At 36.1% G+C, this 23,973-nt stretch overlaps 1 protein-coding gene across 2 annotated transcripts in view; it reads right to left on the bottom strand.

The window, feature by feature from the left end:
• Positions 1 to 23,973, bottom strand: part of LOC128217237 (ectopic P granules protein 5 homolog) — a 45,496-nt gene that overhangs the window by 6,947 nt on the left and 14,576 nt on the right. For both annotated transcript variants that reach the window (XM_052924219.1, XM_052924220.1), the window contains 27 exons: positions 23,764 to 23,886; positions 23,391 to 23,480; positions 22,888 to 23,042; positions 22,365 to 22,505; positions 21,820 to 21,940; positions 21,040 to 21,143; positions 16,638 to 16,734; positions 15,706 to 15,939; positions 15,252 to 15,421; positions 14,671 to 14,801; positions 13,890 to 14,068; positions 13,350 to 13,488; positions 12,885 to 13,056; positions 12,234 to 12,324; positions 11,685 to 11,762; positions 11,072 to 11,214; positions 10,393 to 10,561; positions 9,782 to 10,018; positions 8,112 to 8,243; positions 7,447 to 7,528; positions 6,613 to 6,740; positions 6,197 to 6,389; positions 5,526 to 5,696; positions 5,114 to 5,289; positions 4,461 to 4,640; positions 2,396 to 2,553; positions 1,905 to 2,104 (listed from right to left, as the gene is read on the bottom strand). In XM_052924219.1, coding sequence (XP_052780179.1) covers positions 1,905 to 2,104; positions 2,396 to 2,553; positions 4,461 to 4,640; positions 5,114 to 5,289; positions 5,526 to 5,696; positions 6,197 to 6,389; positions 6,613 to 6,740; positions 7,447 to 7,528; positions 8,112 to 8,243; positions 9,782 to 10,018; positions 10,393 to 10,561; positions 11,072 to 11,214; positions 11,685 to 11,762; positions 12,234 to 12,324; positions 12,885 to 13,056; positions 13,350 to 13,488; positions 13,890 to 14,068; positions 14,671 to 14,801; positions 15,252 to 15,421; positions 15,706 to 15,939; positions 16,638 to 16,734; positions 21,040 to 21,143; positions 21,820 to 21,940; positions 22,365 to 22,505; positions 22,888 to 23,042; positions 23,391 to 23,480; positions 23,764 to 23,886 — 3,994 coding nt within the window. The remainder of the gene's footprint in view (positions 1 to 1,904; positions 2,105 to 2,395; positions 2,554 to 4,460; positions 4,641 to 5,113; positions 5,290 to 5,525; positions 5,697 to 6,196; positions 6,390 to 6,612; positions 6,741 to 7,446; positions 7,529 to 8,111; positions 8,244 to 9,781; positions 10,019 to 10,392; positions 10,562 to 11,071; positions 11,215 to 11,684; positions 11,763 to 12,233; positions 12,325 to 12,884; positions 13,057 to 13,349; positions 13,489 to 13,889; positions 14,069 to 14,670; positions 14,802 to 15,251; positions 15,422 to 15,705; positions 15,940 to 16,637; positions 16,735 to 21,039; positions 21,144 to 21,819; positions 21,941 to 22,364; positions 22,506 to 22,887; positions 23,043 to 23,390; positions 23,481 to 23,763; positions 23,887 to 23,973) is intronic.

Here is a 23,973-nt window from a genome sequence, read left to right as displayed (position 1 = left end):
CTCAGTGCATAAATATCCTAAACGTTAATATAACTTGTGTCTTATTTTGGTTCTGATTCTCTCAAACTGAAAATATTGATGTTTCATATCAGAATCTGATCTAGCATGGAAATACCACTCATACATAAATATATTGTTTATTCACATGAAAACAAAACATACTTGAGACATACTTGAAATCAACCTTGAAACATGTCAGCATTGCATGACAACAATTAAAAGAATAACTAATCCCATACCCAGATAAGTAGACCCAAATATTTTGCGATGCTGGAAATTCTTATCTTGCCCAACGGGCAAAGATAAAAAAGTAAAAAAGTACCCTTACGTAAAAAATAAAAATACTTCTTTACAATAATTTGTTAATCTGAGGTGGGAGAAAAAGCATCTTGCATGGCAGCTTGTGTGAGATATGTTCATCCCAACCCTTGTGCAGGGTGTTTTGCTGAAACTAAGTAAACCTTGTTTCCACAGAACACCCAACGCTCAGGTAAGGATGAATGAACCAATCTTACACTCTCAGCTATTGAATGATCATATATTGTGAGTAGGTCAAAACACAAAATGAAGAACACTCTCGAAACAAATCATTGTGCATGATCAATCCACTTATGAAATACAAATAGCTCATAATTATCCGGGGATTTCATCAGGAAGTCTCATCAATACATAAACTTTAAATCATGTGCTAACCACTTTGTTAAACAATAAGATTTGTTTCCTGCAGTCTCAATACGTGTCCACTTGAGACGTGGCAAGTGACAGTGAGTCACAGTTAAGTTAAATGTAAGCACTTAATAGCTGTTAAGATGAGGGGAGTAATTCCTACATTGACTTCAAGACAAGGGAAGTTAATGTGAGTAAATATTTTGACTGGTTACCTGCAAATTCCACTGTCTCAAAATTGGTGAAAAATGTTATGATGATTTTGGTGTCACTGTCGGAGTTTAAGTCGGGGGGTATGTCAGCTTACAGACAAGGGAAGTAACCCTAAGTTAAAATAACACTTTTTCTATATTTAGACTGGTTACCTGCTGACTCCAAAGTCTCCACCTCAGTTAAGAGGTTAATAACAATCTTGGAGGCAATGTCTGGGTCAATGTCAGGGAGGTGTGCGAGCTGACAGACAAGGGAAGTAACCCTAGGTTAAAATATATTTTTTATTTAGACTGGTTACCTGCTGACTCCACAGTCTCCGCTTCAGTGACGGGGTTAATAACAATTTTGGAGGCGATGTCTGGGTCAATGTCAGGGAGGTATGCGAGTTGACAGACAAGGGAAGTAACCCTAGGTTAAAATATTTTTTATTTAGACTGGTTACCTGCTGACTCCACAGTCTCAACCTCAGTGACGGGGTTAATAACAATCTTGGAGGCTATGTCTGGGTCAATGTCAGGGAGGTATGCGAGTTGACAGACAAGGGAAGTAACCCTATGTTAAAATATTTTTTTTATTTAGACTGGTTACCTGCTGACTACACAGTCTCCACCTCAGTTAAGAGGTTAATAAAAATCTTGGAGACGATGTCTGGGTCAATGTCAGGGAGGTATGCGAGTTGACAGACAAGGGAAGTAACCCTAGGTTAATTTTTTTTTTATTTAGACTGGTTACCTGCTGACTACACAGTCTCCACCTCAGTTAAGAGGTAAATAACAATCTTGGAGGCGGTGTCTGGGTCAATGTCAGGGAGGTATGAGAGTTGACAGACAAGGGAAGTAACCCTAGGTTAAAATATTATTTTTTTTTAGACTGGTAACCTGCTGACTACACAGTCTCCACCTCAGTTAAGAGGTAAATAACAATCTTGGAGGCGGTGTCTGGGTCAATGTCAGGGAGGTTTGACAGCTTACAGACAAGGGAAGTAACCCTAAGTTAAAACTACTTTTTTTATTTAGACTGGTTACCTGCTGACTCCACAGTCTCCACCTCCGTGATGAGGTTAATAACAATCTTGGAGACAGTATCAGGGTCAATGTCAGGGAGGTATGTGAGTTGACAGACAAGAGAAGTCACGGCATGTAGATAGGATAGACGTTTAACTATCCATACATCTGTCAGGCATGTGGACACTTCTGTGTTGAACCCAGCAGCTGACTCCAGTTGTCTTAAATAAACAAGAATATAAAGCTGGTTAAAACAATTTTAAATCTTAGTTCAAACAATTTTGTTACGATTACTCAAAATTTATTACTTTTTTTACGTAATACTCATTTATGAATGAGACACAGTAAAATTATCAGGCTTGTCACTAGATTTGAGTTATACAGTGTGAGATGCACAGCTGATACAATTTTTTTAAACATCATACAACACAATGAAAAATTAAAGTAAAAATTCATGGCAAGGAGTCAATAGCAGAATGTGTCAATAGTTGCAAATCACAAAAAAATCCCACCTAAATCCAATCCCATCAGGTGAGGTTCGTGATTGGAGGAGACATTTAGGGTCACATGATTGCAACAGCCAACCACATGCCTTCTTGAAGTCATCAGCTGACAGGAACTCCCATTTGGAGGATGTAGCCGTATTCAAAATGGACTCAACTTCAGGACTCTGGATCGAACATAAACCTTTTTTAGCAAAAGACTACCAAGAACTTCTAATACATTGTTCCGATGTATGATGATTAAATTACAACACATCTGAACTCCAAACTATGATCTGTTCAATAGTTAAGCTATCTAGAGTCAAATAAATATGAGTTTGTCAGTCTAACAGGCTGTCCACTAAACCACAAATTTAAAAGTTAGGCCAAATAAAAAAATAGGTGCATTTCAGGTAACGCTGCCAAAAAAAGTAGGGTAGGTAGGTCAGATTTTTATTTTTATTTTTTATATTGATTTCAGTAACTGTTGACTCAGACTGTAACAAAAATAAGTCATCAATTTTCAGGTTTATCAGCAGTTTTTAAACATGTTCCATGCTTCAAAGGAAACAATCTTTATTTGTCTGGTTAAATACTTTGACAATGATGGTTGGATTTCAACCAAGTTATGGTACACCACTATGCTATTATTAAAGACTTTCCAGGAAAGGTTTTACTTTTCTTTATGCACCCTTTTGCTTTCAATCAACTTCTGTAGTATGCTAACCTTCCTGTTACATAATAACATGGAGAGTGGACAGCAAATTTACCATATAAGCCATCAGCCAAGGAAACCTCAATGCTGTCAAGAGGACCTGAGGGTTCAGGTTTGAAGAACAAGTAACATGCAGGTTTAATTGCCAAAATTGCACACTTAAGTCTGACATATCAATCCAAAGTCAGCATCTGACACATTTGTATCTGACAAGAAAATATAGTTCAAGAATTGAAATATACCTGCCACACAAGCACAAACTACCCATAATTCACTTTAGAGTTTGGACACTCTTAAAATTCGGACACCCAGTATTATTTTCAAACATAATTTATTTTGCGTACCTAATTTTCGGACACCCAAAGGACATCGATTATAACTTATACAGTCTCACAGACAAAGATTATTGCTCTTTATCCTTACAATGTATATGCCTGGTTGATTACCTAACCGTATACATTACTGTGAAAAGTTAATTAGTTACTACCCATCCTAAATGATTTATTGCCTGTTGAAAAGGAAGTGTGATATATTTAATGGAGGGTTTAAGAAACAACAAAACAACAAGGGCAATCAAGGGATTAAGAAAACAAAGACATGACATGTTTGTAAAACAATCCGCCAATAAACTTTCAAACTTGTACTTGTAGACTTTATGAAGAAATAATTGTACAATAATACTCATTGAAAACATCAATAGAACAATAAAAGTCAACACATTCAATGATACAGGTAACTATTTAATGTGATGAATTAAAGTTAGAAATGCAATACTTAATTAAGTTACAATCGAAAACACCACCCAGACACATTAATCCTGCATAAAAATATCCATGCTCTCCATGAGATCCTCGTGGGTATAACTGTGAGTTATGTGACGTCACATAGTGTGACTGTTTAATCTAAAGCCGATAGAAGGTGTTCATTCATTTCAATGCATGTATAAAATGGTGTTGAATGGGATTTTAATTAACTTGATGAAGGAGTTACACTTATAGGCGTTATAACCATTGATAACTACGGATAAATTAATAAGTGGTAAAATGCAGACATGAAGAAAAAAGGCAGGTTTAACATACATGTAGATAAAATGTAAAAATTGTTATTTTATGTCCGAACTCTAAGGTGAATTACGGTAAATACAATCAGAAATCCAACTCTTATATTGTCATCTTTACGTATACATTCCTATGAAATGCTTTTTGTACCCAAATCACATTTTTTTCAGGGAAAAATAGGCTAGGGTCGGCGGGAAAAAATAGGGTCGGTCGGGTAACCTGAAACGGACCTATTTTTTTATTTGGCCTTAGGCCTTTCCATTATGAAAATATTTAGTCATACCGGTAGTAAATGAACACACCAAATAATGAAATAACTTACCTCAATATGCTTATTCTCTGTAAAAGCCTGAATCAACAGCAGAAAGTAAGCCCCCTGAAACCTGGTTCGGACCTCCATATTGGCATGATTCTCATAAAAGCTAGTGACTTGGGGCCAGTTTATCAGGGCCAGAATGTCGCACACCAGGTTGAAGCCCATACTGCAGCCCGTCTCCCTCAGCTGAAGTGGATCAGAAGAATGATATAAAACTACTGAGCAACAAGACTGAATATGAAATTTCAATACTTGATGTAATAACAATGAGCTACTGTGCTATATATAGCCCCACATAGCCCCACATTCATACATGTAGAATTACAATTCAAAGTTAAACTTTCAAAAGGATTTTCAGTTTTTGATACTCTTGATATGGATGTAGGAAAGAGACTCACTATCAATTATTGCAAAATACCTCTTCTCCCCCATACAACTAACCAATATTTTGAAAGGTTGAATAACAAATGGAGGTTGACTATGCAAGGATGGGCGGAGAAGTTTTTTTTGCAGGTACAATTGGTATGTATCCTCTTGTAATATACTCCTTACTCTTAAGTTCTTAACAATTAAAATTAGATACCCATAACAATAAAAGTTGTTCCCTTAGAGAACACAGAAAGTACCTACACCTTATTCCGAAAGTACAGTATACTTACTCTGGCCATAGTGTCTAAAACATGTATATTTGGCATAAGCTGTTTCCATGGCAACTTGGAAAATTCCAAATTCATCAAAGACACAACCTCAGATGCTGAATCAGCCTTACAGAGCTCTATGGCAAAGTAGAGCCAGAGGAGGGAAAGGAAATCATTGTAGAACATCTGTTGAATATCTGAAAAAAAAAGCAAAAAAAAAGGTTCAAAAGTCTATACCCTTACAACTGATATAACTTCAAAAGAAAAATGGTTCTAAAAATCCTATTAGTTCATCCCAGTTCATCCCATTTATTGGGTAAGAGACTCAACTTTTAGAAATCATACAGAATTAGATCAAGATTGCAAAGGTGTGGTAAATTAATTTTCACGATACATAATTTCCTTCAGAAATTGAAATTTGTCAACAGCTTACCCTGTGTTTTGTAGTGGGCATACCCCACAAAGTGAGCCAATGATTGGACCATGTGACTTGCAACCTCTCTGTCATTGGTCAGCCAAGGTAGACTGGCCACCTTCTGTACTGTGACAGTCTGCAGCCAAGGGGCGTAACTTTCAACCACTGACTTCCACACTTTGTCTAGACCTGCAACATATTTATTCATCAGTTTTCAAAATAATGCATTTCACACTAGAATTTCCAATCAAGAGCATATCAGGCAGATGCAAATTTCTGTCTATTTTATATTTTTTTAGGGACAGGACTTTTTTTACAGGACCACCTGTAATATTGGGAAGCATGTTATCAAGTAGAAATAAAGGACATAGGGCTTTCAATTGGTGCACATGTTATATGAATGACATTGATTTAGAAATTCAAATCACTGGGCCGATTGTTAAGGATTATGTAAAAGTTAACATCGTAATTAGCAACATCATTGTTAACCTTAAAACGTAAAGCTATGTTTTTATATTCAAATAAAACAAGCACAGCTTAAATAGTTGTGTCAAATCTCGTTAGAAGTATGGCAGATCATAAACATATCCATTTAAATTGCAGTCCAGTAATGATTTTAAAGTAAACAACATTGAAGTTAACATGGTTGTTAACTTTAACAACGTTCTGGACAAGCAGCCAATTGTTACCTTCATTCACTGGAGCGTCAGTAATATTTGGCAGCATCTTATCGAGTAGACACTTGGCCAGGTCCCTCAGTAAACGGGCAAGGTAAGGGACGTAGTGGTTCCATTTGGTGTACAGGTTATATGTGGAGCCCTGTTTTAGGTTCACTCTAAGTTGCATAAACTCATGGCCTAGCCAGCACATCAGATTTTGAATCTACAAGACAAATAATTAAGCATTTGTGCAAAAGACAATCTAGCCCATTATTTTTTATCGCCAACAAAATAAACAAACATTGTCAGATATATACACCTTGTCTGCATTTTACGAAACCTGCTAACAGACACTATGAAAGTGATATCTATTGCCTTTACTTTTAAAGTTATTTACTTTAAGACATCTAGATGAAGATTAAAAGTACATGAAAAATTGTCTCTACCTCATCGAGTGAAAGTACAGTGAACACATCTGGGTAATGTTGATCTTGACCAGCTGATCCTTCTCCATGGAAACAGCTGCTTAGCAATACATCCCAGCATTCAACATTAATCTGTTGAACTGAGGATCCTGAAAAAATAATCAAACATTACAATCAACTTCTAATGACTTTTTTCCTTGGTTTATGTTGTCATTGACCTTCAGATCCATATCCATGGAAACAGTTGCTAAGCAACACAACCAGGTATTCAACATGATTATATCTGCTTCAATTAAGATCCTGAAGATGTCAATCTTTTGTAGGAACATGCATAAAGAAGAGAAATATGAGAGGATAGAAAAGTTGGTTTATTTTTCTATTAAATTTGATCAGGGAAATATTTCAACAAATATTTTATTAAAACTATTTTAAAGCATAAACATGTTACCAGTCATAACAACAAGGCTTCAACAATTCATGACCAAGGGCCAATTGTTCAAAACTTTTTTAAGTTAGGAACATGATTTACAAGATCATAGTTAACTTTTAAATGTGAACTATTTGATGTTCTAACATATTCAAATAAAACAAGTACAGCCTGTTGTATATAATATTGTTAGAAATACTACAGATCACAAAGTGTATTGATTAAACTTCAGAGCAAAAGAACAACACTGACATTAACAATTTTTATTTACTTTAACAAAGTTCTGAACATTAGGCCCATTGTTGTCCGAATAATTCCCATTCTTACAAATAAACCAACAAACAGCAGACAAGCTACTTGAGTTCAAGTTTATAAACTGATAAGTGCAAGCTTTCTGTCAATGATTATTTAAAGCACATCTTCCTGACCTTGTAACAGAGCAGCCAGAACCTCATTCAAATACAAGGGGAATCGGAAATGGAGGATTTTTCTCTCATGGTTCAGGTACAGCTGAAATGGAAACTTTCTGGTGTTTGTAGGAATTTAGCAGTGAGATTTAACTGTTATCCTACTTATTGAAAACAGTGAAGTAATAACTATTAATCTGAATTTGTTCTTATCTTTAAGTTTTCTTTTCAAGTTAAGGCATGGTTTGCCATCCACACATACAGCTATGGTTCCAAAATGATGTCCACAATAAATTTGGTACAAATTATATGCAATTTATTGCATTTAAAAATTGCTTCAAGTATGAAACAAAAAAAATTGTTCCATTCAGTGGAATATAACTTATAATATGCCTGGCAAAATGATATCTTAGCCTGGCAAAATGATATCTTACTGAAACAAGCAGCATTTATCGTCTATATTGTATATTTTTGACACGATTGTTTTTATTAAGCAAACCCTATAAAAAAGATGTTTGCAATTTGTGCCAGTGTTTTCTACACAGAGATTGCCAAAGTTAAATGCTAATGAAAGTGTCGAAGATGTTAAAGCATAGGAGCTATAAAGTTGGAATAACAAAGACATTCATTTTACCATTTTTTGATCATTTAACCAAATGTGAAAGGTATGAGAAAGCAAGATTTACATGGAAGAGTGTGTCATATCCATCCTGTGGGCTGGGTCCACAAGCCATGAACGCCAGACTGAGGTTCTCTATCAGCTTCTTAACCTCCTGTCTGCTTGGGCCACACTGTTCTAGCCAGGCCAGCACATCAAACTGTGAAAAATATATGGATATTTAGAAGCTAAACTATTGTTTGCTTAATAAGGAGTCACATCTTGGTTCAATGATTAATCATACATGTGATAATTTCTTGGGTCGATTCCGGGACACCCATCGTAATTTCAACGCACACTAGGGGGGTCCGGGGGCATGCCCCCCCGGAAATTTTTTTAAATGGGGAACGTCTGTGGTGCATTCTATAGCATATCTGGGGCTATTTTAGTCGTTTTTAACGTCGGGAAAATGTACCTATTTTGACTGCCAAGACGTATTTTTTACTTGACATGGTTGTTTTTTTTTCTGCATTTTCTTGAAAAAATAAAACCACCAGATATTTTCCCAGGCTTTAAATGAAGTGCTAACCAGGAGGATATGCAGTCTACTTTCGGTTTCATCAAAACAGGAAATAAACAACTATACGGGCACCTGTTTTCCCGCGCTTTTGAGAACATGCGTTACAAAATATTTATTTTTTCATCACATTTAAAACGTTTGCAATTTATGACACACAATATTTTTCAGACGATAAAGAAGATTTTCCAGTCGATGAGCTTTTTTCCGTTTGGAAATGCATATAATTTTGATAGAGACGTGTCAACAATCGGCTGTATAAAGCGATCACGTGACTTACCATGGTCACGTGATTAAAGCACTCTATATAACCACCTGTAAACCCCATATCGTCAGTTTTATTTCGGCGTAAAAATACACACGATAGTTCGGAAAAAAGGTCAAAACACTAAAATTCCTAATGGACGCATAAGTTGTTAAAAGTATAACGACGTATCGACTTTGAAATTTGAAAGGAATATGGGATGTTTTCCGTGTTTTAATTTTGATTTTTTTTACTCATTTTGTCACTTTCTTTGAACTTACCTTCATGCTCGTTTGTTGGTAAAATGTGTAAAAAATATCAATTCATCAATTAAAAGCTATCATTCATAAGACCAAACAAATCCATATGAAAACAATGAATTTGTATACAAGAACCCTCCCCCACTCGTTAAGCACAACAATAGGCCGATAGATCAATTATCGGGTGATTGACGATGACCTCGACGACACACGTACCAATTAACGGATTAGTGTCAACATGTCCTGTGTTTTACGACCAGTGTCCCGGACAGGCAAAATAGCTGACTTACATTGGTAAAATTAAGATAATCGATTCCGATTCCGAGATTATTTTTTTTTTCGTTTTTTTTTATGACTTTCCGGGACAAACATGCACCCTCCGTGACTCCGTGACAGAGATACGATTTCCGGGACAATCCCGGACGTCCGGGACGTTATCACATGTATGGATTAATGATGGGCTCAGTGATCACTAGATGTTGTCATTCATGCTATGATTTTTTCCACAAAAATTTCAATTTGCACTAATACGACTCAACAAATAAGCGTTTTTCCTTGAAACTTCTTGTATTAGTAGAAGCTTATTGAATTACTTACTGAATTAGTATTTGGATTTCAATATAATTTAAAAGCACTGCAGCAAAACTATATTTGAAACAAAAATACCTAGGTCATACCTTAGTGAGCAGCATGGCGACCACCTGTAAGTTCACACCCCCTGAATTGCCCCGCTCTCTGACACTGCCCTCCCTCTCACTCCTGATCTGCTGTACGAGGGTCCCGTACATGGGAACAAATGCCCTTGGAGACAGGTTGGGCTTGAAGTGGGGGGCAAACATGCCGCCAATCTCTGGTCGGTCCAGGGAGAGCTTCAATACAGGTTCTGACTGGGAAGACTGACTTTGGACAAATTCCTAGTAAATGGAATAATAATTCCTAGTAAATGGAATAACAATAGCATTTTTTACAACATTTTAAAAATTCTGTTAGAACGCTGAGTGTTAAAATGGTTTAAAACAAAGAAACACAAAATTGATGCTATCAGAGTAGTTTAAAAAGTAATATCATTCTTAAAACAAAGAGATTTCTTACAAAGCTAGAAGCTACTCTTTCATGACCAAACTTTAACCATCTATTTTGTAAATATTAACTTTTTTTGTTTTTCACTATTTCACTGAACACCATATGGAATTGCAAACAATTAAAACTCCAAACAAATGAATTCACTATTTTTATAAACAAATCATGCATGTACATTTAAAAAAAAAAACTTAAGTTGTATCTTAACCTTTCCCAGTATGTCGATGCACGAGGAAAAGAACTGTTTGGTTGGTGGATAGTCCAGCACACTGTCTGTGATCACCTCACCAAGGCGGAAAAACAGGCTGCATCCGATAGATGATAGCATGTCACGCTGGGTATCGTCTGTACTGGCGCGATATATCTTCACAAGCATCCTGGAAATAAAGCATATTCAGTGATTGAAGGGCAAACAATAATGACCTCACCAAGGCAGAAAAACACACTACCCCCGAAAGATGATAGAATGTCACAGTGGATAACATCCGTAATGGCTTGATATATCTATACCAACATTCTGTAAGAAAGTGATATGAATGATTATTGTCTGCAACCCATTACTAATGGCATTGGTGAAATGTTTTCTTAAAAAATAAAACGATATGTATGACTTGAATCCTCATAATGCATAATGCCAAGGCAGACATTAAAACAAGCAGAAAGTCTTCAATATATTATGTAGAAGTGGCATAAATATAAACTGTGAAATCATTGATATTCATGGGCATGATATTTCGTGGCTTTTCAAAAAAGAACAATTTGGTGGGTACTTAAATTTCATGGATTTTCATGTTTTGGATAAACAGGCAATGATGCAATGTTAGAAGTCACCCTGGTCTTAAGTTTATCATTTGAAATGCCTTATTCAAAATTCTTAAGTGGCTTACGTGATTGCATTCTCTGTATGTATCGCTGCCACAATGCTCTTGTTGGAGAAGTGCACCTTGCAGGCGATGATGCGCTGTTTGTAGTCACCTCGGTTCTCATCTGCCTGTCGCTGTTGGTTCCTGTCATTCCATTTCTCCTCAATCTGTTAAGATCATAAAACAATATAAAAACATGTTTGTTTACCATACTTCATATAAAAACATGTTTGTTTACCATACTTCATATAAAAACATGTTTGTTTACCATACTTCATATAAAAACATGTTTGTTTACCATACTTCATATAAAAACATGTTTGTTTACCATACTTCATATAAAAACATGTTTGTTTACCATACTTCATATAAAAACATGTTTGTTTACCATACTTCATATAAAAACACCTTTTCTTAAACTTTGTATGAACATTTTTTTATATTTTTTTTAAACAATTTTTTTTTAACTTGGATGTTAAGTCAGTTGGAGGCTAATATGAGTCAGTCTTAAGTTCAGTTCCTTGGTAGAAACCAGTACTGGTAGGTATCTGGAGAGGCCTTTCAGGTAAGATATCTGCATAGATACCCTTGGATCGCTCTCACTTTTCACACATTCTTAGCAAAAGAAATGACTCACCCATGCTACGGCAGCCCCTGGTTTGGAACACTTATGGAGAGGGTTGATCATGCTGGTACATTTAAGGCTGATAGTCACCTAAAACACACAGTATTTTATATTAATACCCTAAATCAATGATTCTTAAACAACACATTAACTACCAAAGTCTATGGATTTTGCAACAATATCAAAAAAGTAAAATAACAAAGTAAATAATAAAGTAAAGTAAAGGACCTCTTGTTGGCATGACGATGTGTGACAGCGTGGTTTTGTGTTGTAGGGGAAAACCAAAATACCTGGAGAAATACAACCTTTGTCTTTTTGACCACAAAATAAACTACAGTAAAGAAAGACTATAACTATTTCATAGATGGTTCGTCAACCAAAGATGAATTTGTGTTTACAAATACTAATGAGATAAGTCTTCAGAAAAACCTTTAGATTATAACATAAGATAAGTACTACTGACTTCTATTTTGATGCCGTTAACTGAACCTACCTGTGTTTCTCAGGCGGTCTGTATGAATTTTCGTTACCAATATAATGAATGCCATTAATAAAGTTAACCTGTTGCCTGACATTCTTGAACAGCTCAGTGATTTTGTCCACGTAGATATCATCCAGCCTCTTCAGCTCAGCCATATGGGTGGCATGATTCCTGATAATAGAATACATGTACACATAAATCGTATTTCTTTATGTATTCAAGCATTCATCATTTCTTTTCTAAAATAGTTGTATCTATCAAGAATTCACTGCAAATATTTAATCCTTAAAATAAACGAACGTAGAAACTGTACTCAAATTCCTGTCAGTTAGTGTTGATATTCTATTGCCAAAGCAGGATAGATCTATCATGTCTGTCTGATCTATTGCCAAAGCAGGATAGATCTGTCATGTCTGTTAGGCTTGATCTATTATTGCCAAAGCAGGATAGATCTATCATGTCTGTCTGATCTATTGCCAGAGCAGGATACATCAATCATGTCTGTCTGATATTCTATTGCCGGAGCAGGATAGATCTATCATGGTATCCAGGACATTAATATCAGTGTTAATCATTTTTTTGTTTCCACTCTTTCATTGCAGTTTAGAACAACAAACTAGAAACACAATAATGCATCACTTAAGTATATCAACATTTTTAAGGTCATTGTAACTATAAATAACGGCAGAAAAAAATCAATGTAGCCTTACACACCAATAACCACTACATACCCTGCATAATCCACCAGTGTACTCAGGTCAGCATTCAGCAGGTGCAACAGGGACCCCTTGTTTTCCAGTACAGACCGGCTCATTTCTGGCACAGGAGATTTCATAGGGTGGATACTCGGTGGGGGTAGGGGTTCCTCTAGTCTAGACAGTCGGGACAAAATGTCATTTGCACCTGTGAAAATATAAGTGTATCATAATTCTAAATCAAAAACAGGCTCTACATCTTCCGATTTCTTGCACAGGTGGTTTAAGTGGGTAAATACTTGGCAGGAAGAGCTGGTTTAGACTAAATAGGTTTGATAGAAGGTTGTCTGCACCTGTGGGATTAAAATCCTTACAAAAAAAACATGCATTGAAAGGTTACAGGTTTGTAGCAAAATCGATCAGTCAATTCAAACTACTTAAAAAAAATGGCTCTTAATGTTATGGCTCTTAATGTTATTTGGTGTATAATTTGCAACAAACCTGAATGTCTGGGTTCATTCCCTTTTCGTCCCTTTTTCTTTGGGGTTTGAGGTGTCACACTGTTCGACTTCCATTCTGTTGTCATGGTATTGACGTCAGAAGAAACTCCCTTCAGATCTACAAGCTCCATCCAAGGTTTCTGCAGAATGAAAACATTATCCTAGAAAACAAATTCAACTTTCAAGCGCTTTACAACAAGAAAATGGTTCTGATTTAAGATACAATAACTGACGTTGCATTAAAAAAAATGTGCATACATATAACTTGATGTAAATTTTATGTCAGTGATATAAGAAACATATATACATGTACATGCAATTAATCTAACTCCTACATAAACAGTAATTTAATATATTATACAAGAACTGTATAATTTCTGTGCACTTGAATGAAAATCTGAATGACAAACCTTAAATAATAGCAATCAATCTTACATTTATCTCAACAAAATTACCAGTATGAAAACTGTTTTTCATAGCATTATTCACGATGATATTGTATTCCAAACAGACTGTGCACGTATTATCTTCAAAGACCTACTAGGTCATTCTGGAACACTGCAACCAGTCTATCAGGCTGACACTGTACAGGAAGTGAGGGAAGATAGAGGGCAGCATCATGTAGCATGGGTTCCTCAACCCAGAATTGGAATGTGTGATACATCTTGGATAACCGTGAGTGGAGTTCCTTTTTGGAGAGAGCCTCTTCATCATCGCTATCTGTGGATAAATGTTATGTGATGTATGATGCTCTACTGTTATGACTTTTATGGTCATATTTAAACCAAAGCATGTACATTCTAGTCATATGCAATATACTAAACCCACTTTCAAAAGGGAATCAATCAGTTAACCATATATTACCTGCTTATTTGTTAACAAAGGGCAAGGGAGAGTAACACAACAATAATATACATTTCCATGAACAAGTTCTCTCCCTTAAAGTATATTGACGATAGGGCTACACTATTTCAAGGGTCATAATCAACTCATGCATGACGGATCTGGCTGGTTTACAAAATAAACCAAGCTCTCATGGAAATCTTACTACTGTAAAGTTTTCTATCAATACTATCAGAACTAAAGACTTTATTACATTCATGAGCAATTGTTAACAGACACAGGGAAACTCACAGATGATGATACTGCACCATCGCATAAAGTTCTTCTGGATTTTGGCAAGTAGAGCTAAAAATCAGACAGAACCTTCCCCTTTTCACTCCTCTGTTAACTCACTAGCACAATTCAATACAATATTGCTGTGCCTTAATTTTCCTTCCTCTCTCCAGCTTCTTTTGAATGACCCAGACATTTTAACTTACCTACAACCTCTGCAGCGAGTTTCATGTAGTGGTCAGCCGTCTCACCGAGTCTCTTCTTCATCTTCTTAACATAGGATGTGTACCCGAGACTACTGAAGAACCTCTCCCCTACAGTGGCCTTTTGAGGAGATCTGGAATTTGATCTTTAACTTATGCATGCTTCCGTTATATGGATATCGTACATGACAATGGATGATCTGATATACCTTTTAAGTAAAAAGCAATTAAACAAGCATCTTAAATATATATATCAAAATCCAGTTCACTTCATTATATACCATATAAACACAGGATGTTTTACAAAATTGATTTCGTGGTCATTAAATAAAAAATTTATCAAACATGTATAACAAAATTGGTAAAAACTCACCAAGGCTTCTGTTTGATCAATTTTAGAAGACTTATTTAATAATTTCCGTATTTTATGACCAATACTTGTTTAATACATTCTGTATTGTAAGACCACTCAGGTAATAACCTCTATGTATCAGGTGTTTGCATATAGACTAGCTTACATAAGAGATTTTACACTCAAAATAATGATTGAAAGGTAAGGTAACATCACAATGTTTTAAACATACGGTGCTTGTGTCATGTTGAGCCTGCCAAGAAAGAGTCCAAAGAAGCGTTGCCACGTCAACACAGCAACTGGGTGTTCTTTGGGCATGTCAAGGGCTTGCTGGGCCAAGCGTATAATGTTCAGACGGGCCCAGACTGGAGCTTGCTCCAACTTGAGTTTGTTGATAGATTTCTGGATAAAAAAAGGTAATTTTGATTTTCATTTAAATGTTGGTGAACACTTCAAAGCTCGAATCTGTGTTTTTAAAAAAACTACATATGTTAACTAACACAACAAAACCTACAAAACTTTAACAGTGACCTAAAATTTATTCCACCCGTACCAGGCAAAATTGCCGTATCAAAACAATGAACATTTACAAACTTTCATGTGTTATACTTTAAAGTAAATTTGATCATTTGAAGTTCTTTTATCGACAAGTAAAGCCAAGACGCAAAATACTTTCAAACACAAACCTTTAAACATTGCTCAGTGCCAGCTTTTGGGTTAGCCAACAACTCTTCTTGAATGGTAGGCCACAGTTTAGTTTCCAGTTCAAAACTCCCCTCCACCCACAGTATCATATAGGTAAGCCAGGAAAACTCTCCACAGGATGATTTGTCCAGATAGGTAGGTAAAGTGACACCAGAGGTCACCCAGTTCACAAATGAGGTCACCATACCCTGGCTTTTTTCTCTGTTGCAGTAATTCTGGAATGAAAAAAATCAAATTTGGCAAACCTGATTAAAAAAGCAGATCTTTTATACAACCATCATATTGAAAAAAAAAAAAAACACATTTTAAAAACATGATAAGAAAATGATACCAATAATGGATGGAATATTCTTAAGAAGTAGTGGTAAAGGTTGACGGATGGTGAGAATACACTAATCTCAAAATAAATTTTAAGACATAAATTTAAATAGTGTATCTTATAAAGCTTGCAATTTCAACTGTAACATGTAAAGCAAACATTTAACTGCTCTCAACTTAAAGTGAACAATCAAAACCAGTTACCTTTCTACATGATATCCTAAAACCCTGATTATAGTAAGAGAATTACAAGGATTGGCAATAAATGGTGACGGGGCATAGACAGGCCAACTTTGATGTTAAACACACCTGCAGATTTAAGAATCTTACCCCTCTTTACCCTACTGTTTTTCACCACTTGCAATATTTGAAAAAAACAACACTTTGCAATGGTTGTGAAAACATATTTCTGTAACATCAATAACACCCCCCTTATGGAATTGTATGTTTCAGACTTGTCATTTTCAAAGAATCAATTAAGAAGATAAACATACTAATTTGGCCATCAAAGCAAGCATGTTGTGTCTACTGACTGGAATTGTTTGAATGACCACCTAAATTTTGTGTTTTTTTTGAAGTAGTCACCTTATCATACCTTATACTGTTCAGTGAATATCTGCTGAACTTTTTCCAGTGCAGGCTTGCTGGTGAATGCAACCTTTATTAGATTGTCCATCACATAACAGCTGTTCCTATAATACAATAAAAAGGTTAGAAAATGACTGAATGTAAAATCCAACGTCACAGATTGACAAATATTTTCATAGATTTTATTAATAAGGCCAAATTCATTACATTCACAATTATTATAACACTGTATCTACATCATGTTCATTTCAAGCAATGTTTTGAATACAAAATAAATCTTTTACTGATTATCATTGGGTCATTGTTACACTAAACTAACATATACATAACAACGTTATAATTTTTGAATTTCAGTATTTTAAATTCTCACTACAACTTTCAGATTAAATATAAACAAAAGGCATAAAATATTGATGATCCCCTTCAATCAGCAAATAACTTGAAAACATTGCTTCTTTTGTCGTAATAAAGCGCAACTGGTCGTTCAATATTTTCAATCGTTGAACTATCATTGGCATTTTATGCACAAAGTTCATATTTTCAAGTACAATAAATAGATATTATTCTCAACAACAGTTAGTTCGGTAAGTTTATAGGTCAACACTATTTTTGATATGAGCTGTTTAGAATCATCATACATTGATACAGTCCCAAAGGATATACCACAGAATACAATGAAAACTACAGGTTCAAGCCCAGTAGTCCAAGATTCAAAACACGAACCCTGTTTAGAGACACAAGGCAAGGGTCAAAACGACACCGCATACGTGACACAAACGTATAAACAGCCCACACACAAATACAAACAGCATAGACAGACCAAACACTCACAACAATTGCTTTAACGATAAAGGGAACATGAATTCACACGAACACGAGTCTTCTGGGGGGCTTAAACTACTCTGACCATAACCTTCCAACATTGATCAATACTTACAAAATTAAAAATATACGTCTAATCAGAGCAACATATCCTTTCTCCAGATAATTTAAACTCGTGTGATGTTTGCACTACGCGCATTCTTTTTTTCTGATTTCGATCATAGTACCAAGATTACTAGCACTTTCTCAATCAAATTAAACTCAAACAAACAACTTTCAATTTATAGGAAGTGTAAATTTGACTACGCCGCTTTGACTTAGAATACAATAACGATTTAATAATACCCAGTTTGGTCTCTTTATGTCAAACCTAACTAAAATTATTTGATACATAAGGTGACTTTGATGCTGCCCTCCCACCAGCCTGCCCAAACAATGACGCAAGTCATTCAAATAACTTGATTTCCCATTATGAAAATGTGGTTAAGAATATACAAATATGCCTTTCAAAGGAAATTAAACAAAAAAAAAAAAATCAAAAAAAAAAAATCAAGGGCCATAACTTGTATTTAGGCTTAAAACGGAGTTATGTTTCTTGTTGTAAGACGGTCGTAATTTTTGAATTTTATTTAGTGCATTTAATGAACGGTATAGAAGTTTTTTTATTAAAATCCCAACTTGCCCTTCACTTTTACTTGCCTAAAACATTAACCTAGTCAATCAGGGGCCATAACTTGTATTAAGGATATGGAGTTATGTAACCTCATTGGGTGATGGTCCTGAACAATTGTGTGAAGTATTAAGTCAATTGAATGAAGGGTATAGAAGTTATTAAACAATATCCCAACCTGCCCTAAAACTTTAACCAAGTTCCATAGGTTAATTTATTTTGCTTAAAAATAAATTTTATTATTTTCGCGAGATTGAATTTAAGGTCTGTTGTTCCGTTGCTAAGCAATCGGAACACTCTCGGCATCTATCGGTCAAGTCAATACGGACTGGTTCTCGATATCTGACACTAGTTTAAAGTGTTGTTTTTTTTAATTAAATTAAACCGGTCTATGTAACGCGAATCTTGCTTTGCTAGCGAAATCTCGTGCGGAGAGGACTGGTTCTCGATATTTGACACTAGTTTAAAGTGCTTTTTCGAATTAAATTAAACCAGTCTATGTAACGGGAATCTTTCTTTGCTAGCGAAATCTCGTGCAGTGAGGACCGAAATTAAAAAACCCGCCCAGCCCACCCAGTCATAGATTGTTTTTCCCCTTTTCTTTTTGTTTAGAATGTACCTGTTATATAAGTTTTAAAGTAATTAAGTTTAAATTTTGCCGCTTAGAAATATACTTTCATGTGTTGCTGCTTTCGTATTTTGTATGTTACAGTATGTATCGCAGCGGTGGTTCGAGTCTGGTCCACATGCACGCTATGGCGGATTGATGTCTCTCGAAGGGGCATTCGTTTTGACAGGGAATACCCTAAAACAGTCGGGAGCAACGGATCACAAATCGCCATCTGAATCTGTCTGGAGTGTCATATTAAAGAGTGCGAGGAATATAGAGTCGCTTCTTAACGTGCAACCGCTATATGAACATTGCTTGTGACCATGTTGTTTCGCACCATCAGACTGAATTTCTATCTTGTAGTCATGGTGATTTTTCATAATTGGAAACTCGTGCGGATGGGAGTTTAGAATGGAACACTTGACTGTTGCCATAGAGAGGCCATGACAGAGTGTCACCCCCACTTCAGTGGAAATAACTTTGGGTATAAATACATTGGACTGGACCAGACTTGTGGACATTATGTACTTTCTTCACATGTTGTAAATGTGCCTATATTTTGTTTGTGATTTAAGAATATCTAAATATGGAACCATAGACATCGGAAACTGCTTTCGGTTTGAAATTATTAGCTATTTATTAATTTTGTTTAAATAGCTGCTTTGTTGCTCAAATGGTTAACCATCGTAATTTGGTTACCGGTAGCTTGCATTTGAGGTAGTATTTAATAAAGTTTGAGGTATATGAGTGCCGCTTTCCAAGGTTCCACATGTTTTTGTTTTTAGAATACTTAGTCAGTCCTGAAGGCGGAAAAAATTCGCAAGCCGAGAGTTGGCTAGGCTGTCATCCATTTTAATTTAAAATTGCATACATATATAATTTATGATTTAGATGTATTTGGGCTTGTTGAGACCTTTTACCTTGGTCGAGCACCTCGGTGCTAGTTATCACTCAGTATGGGAATCAACAAGAGGGCTATACATGTGAAATTGGGAATTATAAACTAAAATCAATTAGGATGAATATAGATATAAATAACGTTTACTATCCCATTGCTGGAATAACAAGTTCTTAAGGAGTCTGTTGCATGTCTGTTGCTCAAGGCCGGGAACGTCCTAGTACTTGGCGTCCCGGTGGTTGCGTTGTTGCGTTGCATTGCGTTGCGTTGCCATGAGATTGCGGAGATATATTGCTGATGTTGCATTAGCTGTTGGCAATTGTGGGTTGCATTGTTGCGTTGCGTTGCTAGGAGTTTGCAGGTTTTGCAGTTGCTTTTGGCAAAAGGAGCATTTGCACGTAGACCGTAGTTGCTTGGTTGTCGCATTTTGCCTAACAGTCTATTATAGGCATATCATAGGACACTATAGTATTAATACAGTACACTTTGAATATTCATTTAATATAACGGCTCAGCCTAGCCTCTCTCGGCTTGCGTGGTTCTTTCCCACTCGGACTTCCAGCCGTGTGTTGCTATGACCTATCATGGAGTCTGTTCGTTTTCACGGCCATATTTTGCCAATCCTTTTATTTTTGTTGATAAGATGTTGTACCAATTGCAGTTATTATGTAGCAAGGCTATTTTAAGTTATAATATTTGTTATGCAGAAGTAAAACTTAGGAAATGTCAACGTTGTTTATTTGGTTACTATTCAACAAACTGGTAAAATAATCAATCAGGGGCCATAATTTGTATAAAAGATCATATGGAGTTATCTAACCTCATTATGTGATGGCTCTGAACATCTGCGTGAAGTATTAAGTCAATTGAATGAATGGTATTGGAGTTTTAAGTGAAAATCCCAACTTGCCCTAAAACTTTAACCTGCCCTAAAACTTTAACCTAAGTCAATCAGGGGCCATAACTTGTATTTAGGATAATATGGAGTTATGTAACCTCATTGTCGGATGGTCCTGAACAACTGTGTGAAGTATTAAGTCAATTGAACAAAGGATATAGAAGTTATTAATAAATATTCCAACTTGCCCTAAAACTTTAACCCAAGTTCCATAGTCAATCAGGGACCATAATCTGTGTAAAGAATAATATGGAGTTATCTAAACTCATCATGTGATGGCCCTGAACAACTGTGTGAAGTATTAACTCAATTGAATGTAAGGTATTGGATTTATAAGTGAAAATCCCAACTTGCCCTAAAACTTTAACCGGACGCCGACGCTGGGGCGAGTAGTATAGCCCACCTATTCTTCGAATAGTCGAGCTAAAAATCTGGTTGGACTTAGTAAGTCATGTCAGAAACTAACTTCCTTAAAATATCATTTATGAAAATTGTTGGAAAAATCAAATACCTGTCTGAATGCCAATTTGGGAGATTAAAGAACAGTTGGGTCCACATTTCTAGAACCTGAACCATTCCTTCCCCGCCCACATCCCCTCCAGCCTTTATATGGCTCTGTGGAAAAAACATACATTCGTTAAGTCATAATGACTAGCTAGGTTGTAATTATGGCAGTAAGGCCGGTTAGGAAGCCTATCTCACATTTTCACTGCCTGAATCACTGATTTCCCACAAACATCCCCTTCAGCCTCTTTATGGTGCTGTGGAAGAAACATACATTAGTTAAGTAATAGAGAAGGTTGTTAGGAAGCCTATCTCACATTTTCACTGCCTGAATCACTGATTTCCCACAAACATCCCCTTCAGCCTCTTTATGGTGCTGTGGAAGAAACATACATTAGTTAAGTAATAGAGAAGGTTGTTAGGAAGCCTATCTCACATTTTCACTGCCTGAATCACTAATTTCCCACAAACATCCGGCCTCTGGAAATCTGTAGAAAAATAATGTTACTGTTACTAAGAAGAATTAGAAACAGGTAACATGAAGGCATGCAAATTGGTAAATCATCAAAGAAGCCTCATTGTTACTGCCATAGCTCCACTTAGGCACTGTAGGCCCAGGCCTGCACATTGTTTTCACAAAATGTGCTTTTATAAATCTAATATATGCCTGAAAACACTTCTTTGATCATCAAAGAATATTATTCAACACTTAGCATTGCAATTCATCCACTACACATCTACTAAAGAGCCATGTCATCTAAACAAACATTGTGATTGGTCAACTTACCAGTATCATGGAAGTAAGAAGCTTTGTGATTGGTCCAGGGAAATCATATGACAGGAGGCCTTTGACAACCTTGAAGTAGGATTCATCTGCTCTCAGAATAGATAGCAGCACCTCTTGGAATCTGAAATACAATGTTTACTTGGGAGAAATTGCCCCAGAACAATTAAACATATTGCAGAGAAAAACAATTTATTCTTAGGTTTTCTCTAGGTTTATTGGATTAAGTACACAGGCACTGAAAAACTGGCCTCTTACACATATGATATAGTTGCGTAGATATAAAAAATTGGTCTTTGTAAATTCGGCTTAATTGCAAATAAATAAGTATAACACAATATGAACCAAGCTTCAGCCTGTTTTTCAGGTTGAAAACTACTCCGGCATCCACCATCAAGATGCCAAAAAAAAAACACACCCATAGTTTGGATGAAATTCACACACCCTTTGTTAAAAGGCTAAATCTGTAGCACTACACCACCTGACATTATAAAAATGTAATATGAACCTTGTGAAAGTCACCAAGAAATTTAGGCAAATATACTTACTTGACATTATCAAGAATGTATTTCTGCTGGTCCACAAACAAGAACATGGTGAAGTATATTGCACTGATGGTCGGCGTTGGAAGACCCTGCTCCATAAGCATGTCCAGCATGGCTAGACCCTCGGATATAAACTCAGTCAGCCTGAAAATACAGATGATACAACACTGATAATGTAAAGTAATTCAACAATATCAAATAATCAAAACACTCTTGGACTCATTTTATGAAGGGAATTGGGAAGCCTCTACAGGGCTAGTTAAGGCACCTTTACCAATGTCAAACTGCATGGCCAGTTGCTCAGGATTTCCTTAACAATATTTATATGATTTAAAAGGATTAGACCCATTGTAATTTTACCATTAGCTATTGCAATATAAACTTAAATTGGAACAGAAACAGCTCAGCAACTGGTCATTAGTCATGAGAAGCCCATCATAGCAGGTGGTGGAGTTTGTCAAATCCCTTTTTTACAAGAGCCAGTAGGCGGTAGTAACCGACATCCCTAATATCAAAATCCACATACCCATGTCCAACCTTGGTCATAAGCAGCACCACAAAGCAGGCGGTGGGGTTTTTCTCCCGGACCCCTTTAACCAGGGGCATAAGAGAGTCATCACTGAAGTCAGGGATAGCCCCTGGTTGGGAACTTTGATGTCTGTCGTTCTCTGGCAGGCTTGTCTAAAAAAGGAAGGACACTTTTTTGAGGGGCTGTTATGATTTTTGTCAATGGAGCCAGTCCACTGTAACATCCGTTTGCTACATAGAATTTATTTCAGATTCGAAACCACAGATTTGTATTTTAAAGAGCTGTTGTTAAAAGCTGAGGGGATCCATATTTCACACAAACAGCCGAAAAATGCTCTACATAAAAACCTTACAATAGTGCTCAAAATGCAAAGAAACAAGCAAAAATTTTATACAAGTAACAGCCTAAGATTTGTTTTAGCAACATACACATGGTGATACAAGCTTACTTTTTCAATGAGTCCTGGTAAATACTGTTACATTTATATCTTAGACCTGTACCTGATGTAATGAGAGTTTAAGAAGCAGGGTCCAGCACCAGCTATGAAACTCCTGTTCTGCTGTTTGGTACTGCTGCACTGCTGCTGACATCTGAAACAAATATAGCACCTTTCACAAACAAAAACCAAATAAGAAATGAAAAAAACTTTCTGAGGAGTAAAAGATTCCTGTACATTTCCACTACATGGCAGAATGCAGAGATTTAAATGACTATAGGGAGGGAAATAATCAAAATGATGGCATCATCAGCAATAATAAATCTCTGGTTATGGGGTAGGCTTCCACCATTAATACAGCCACCCATCCTCGTAGACGCCAGAGGTAAAATCAACCATATATAGAATTATTACCAACAACCTAGTGTATAACATACCTGCTTGACTCCCTCCATGATCATAGAGCCCAGGTGTTTTCCGTGTATAAACGTCTGGTAGGCCTCTACTACCAGTACTGCCACTTGTCTGTGAAGGGGCCATGGGACCATCAGCCGATTACCCTGTCAGAAGAATGAATTTTATTTTCCATTATAAAAAAAACAAGAAGAAAGAAAGATCCTCATGTTTCTATGGGTGTATTCTGCCAT

Source organism: Mya arenaria, chromosome 14, assembly GCF_026914265.1.
Source record: "Mya arenaria isolate MELC-2E11 chromosome 14, ASM2691426v1".
In the NCBI taxonomy this organism is placed as follows: domain Eukaryota; kingdom Metazoa; phylum Mollusca; class Bivalvia; order Myida; family Myidae; genus Mya; species Mya arenaria.
The sequence above is the reverse complement of the archived record's forward strand: the minus strand, read 5'-3'. Positions and strand labels throughout refer to the sequence as shown.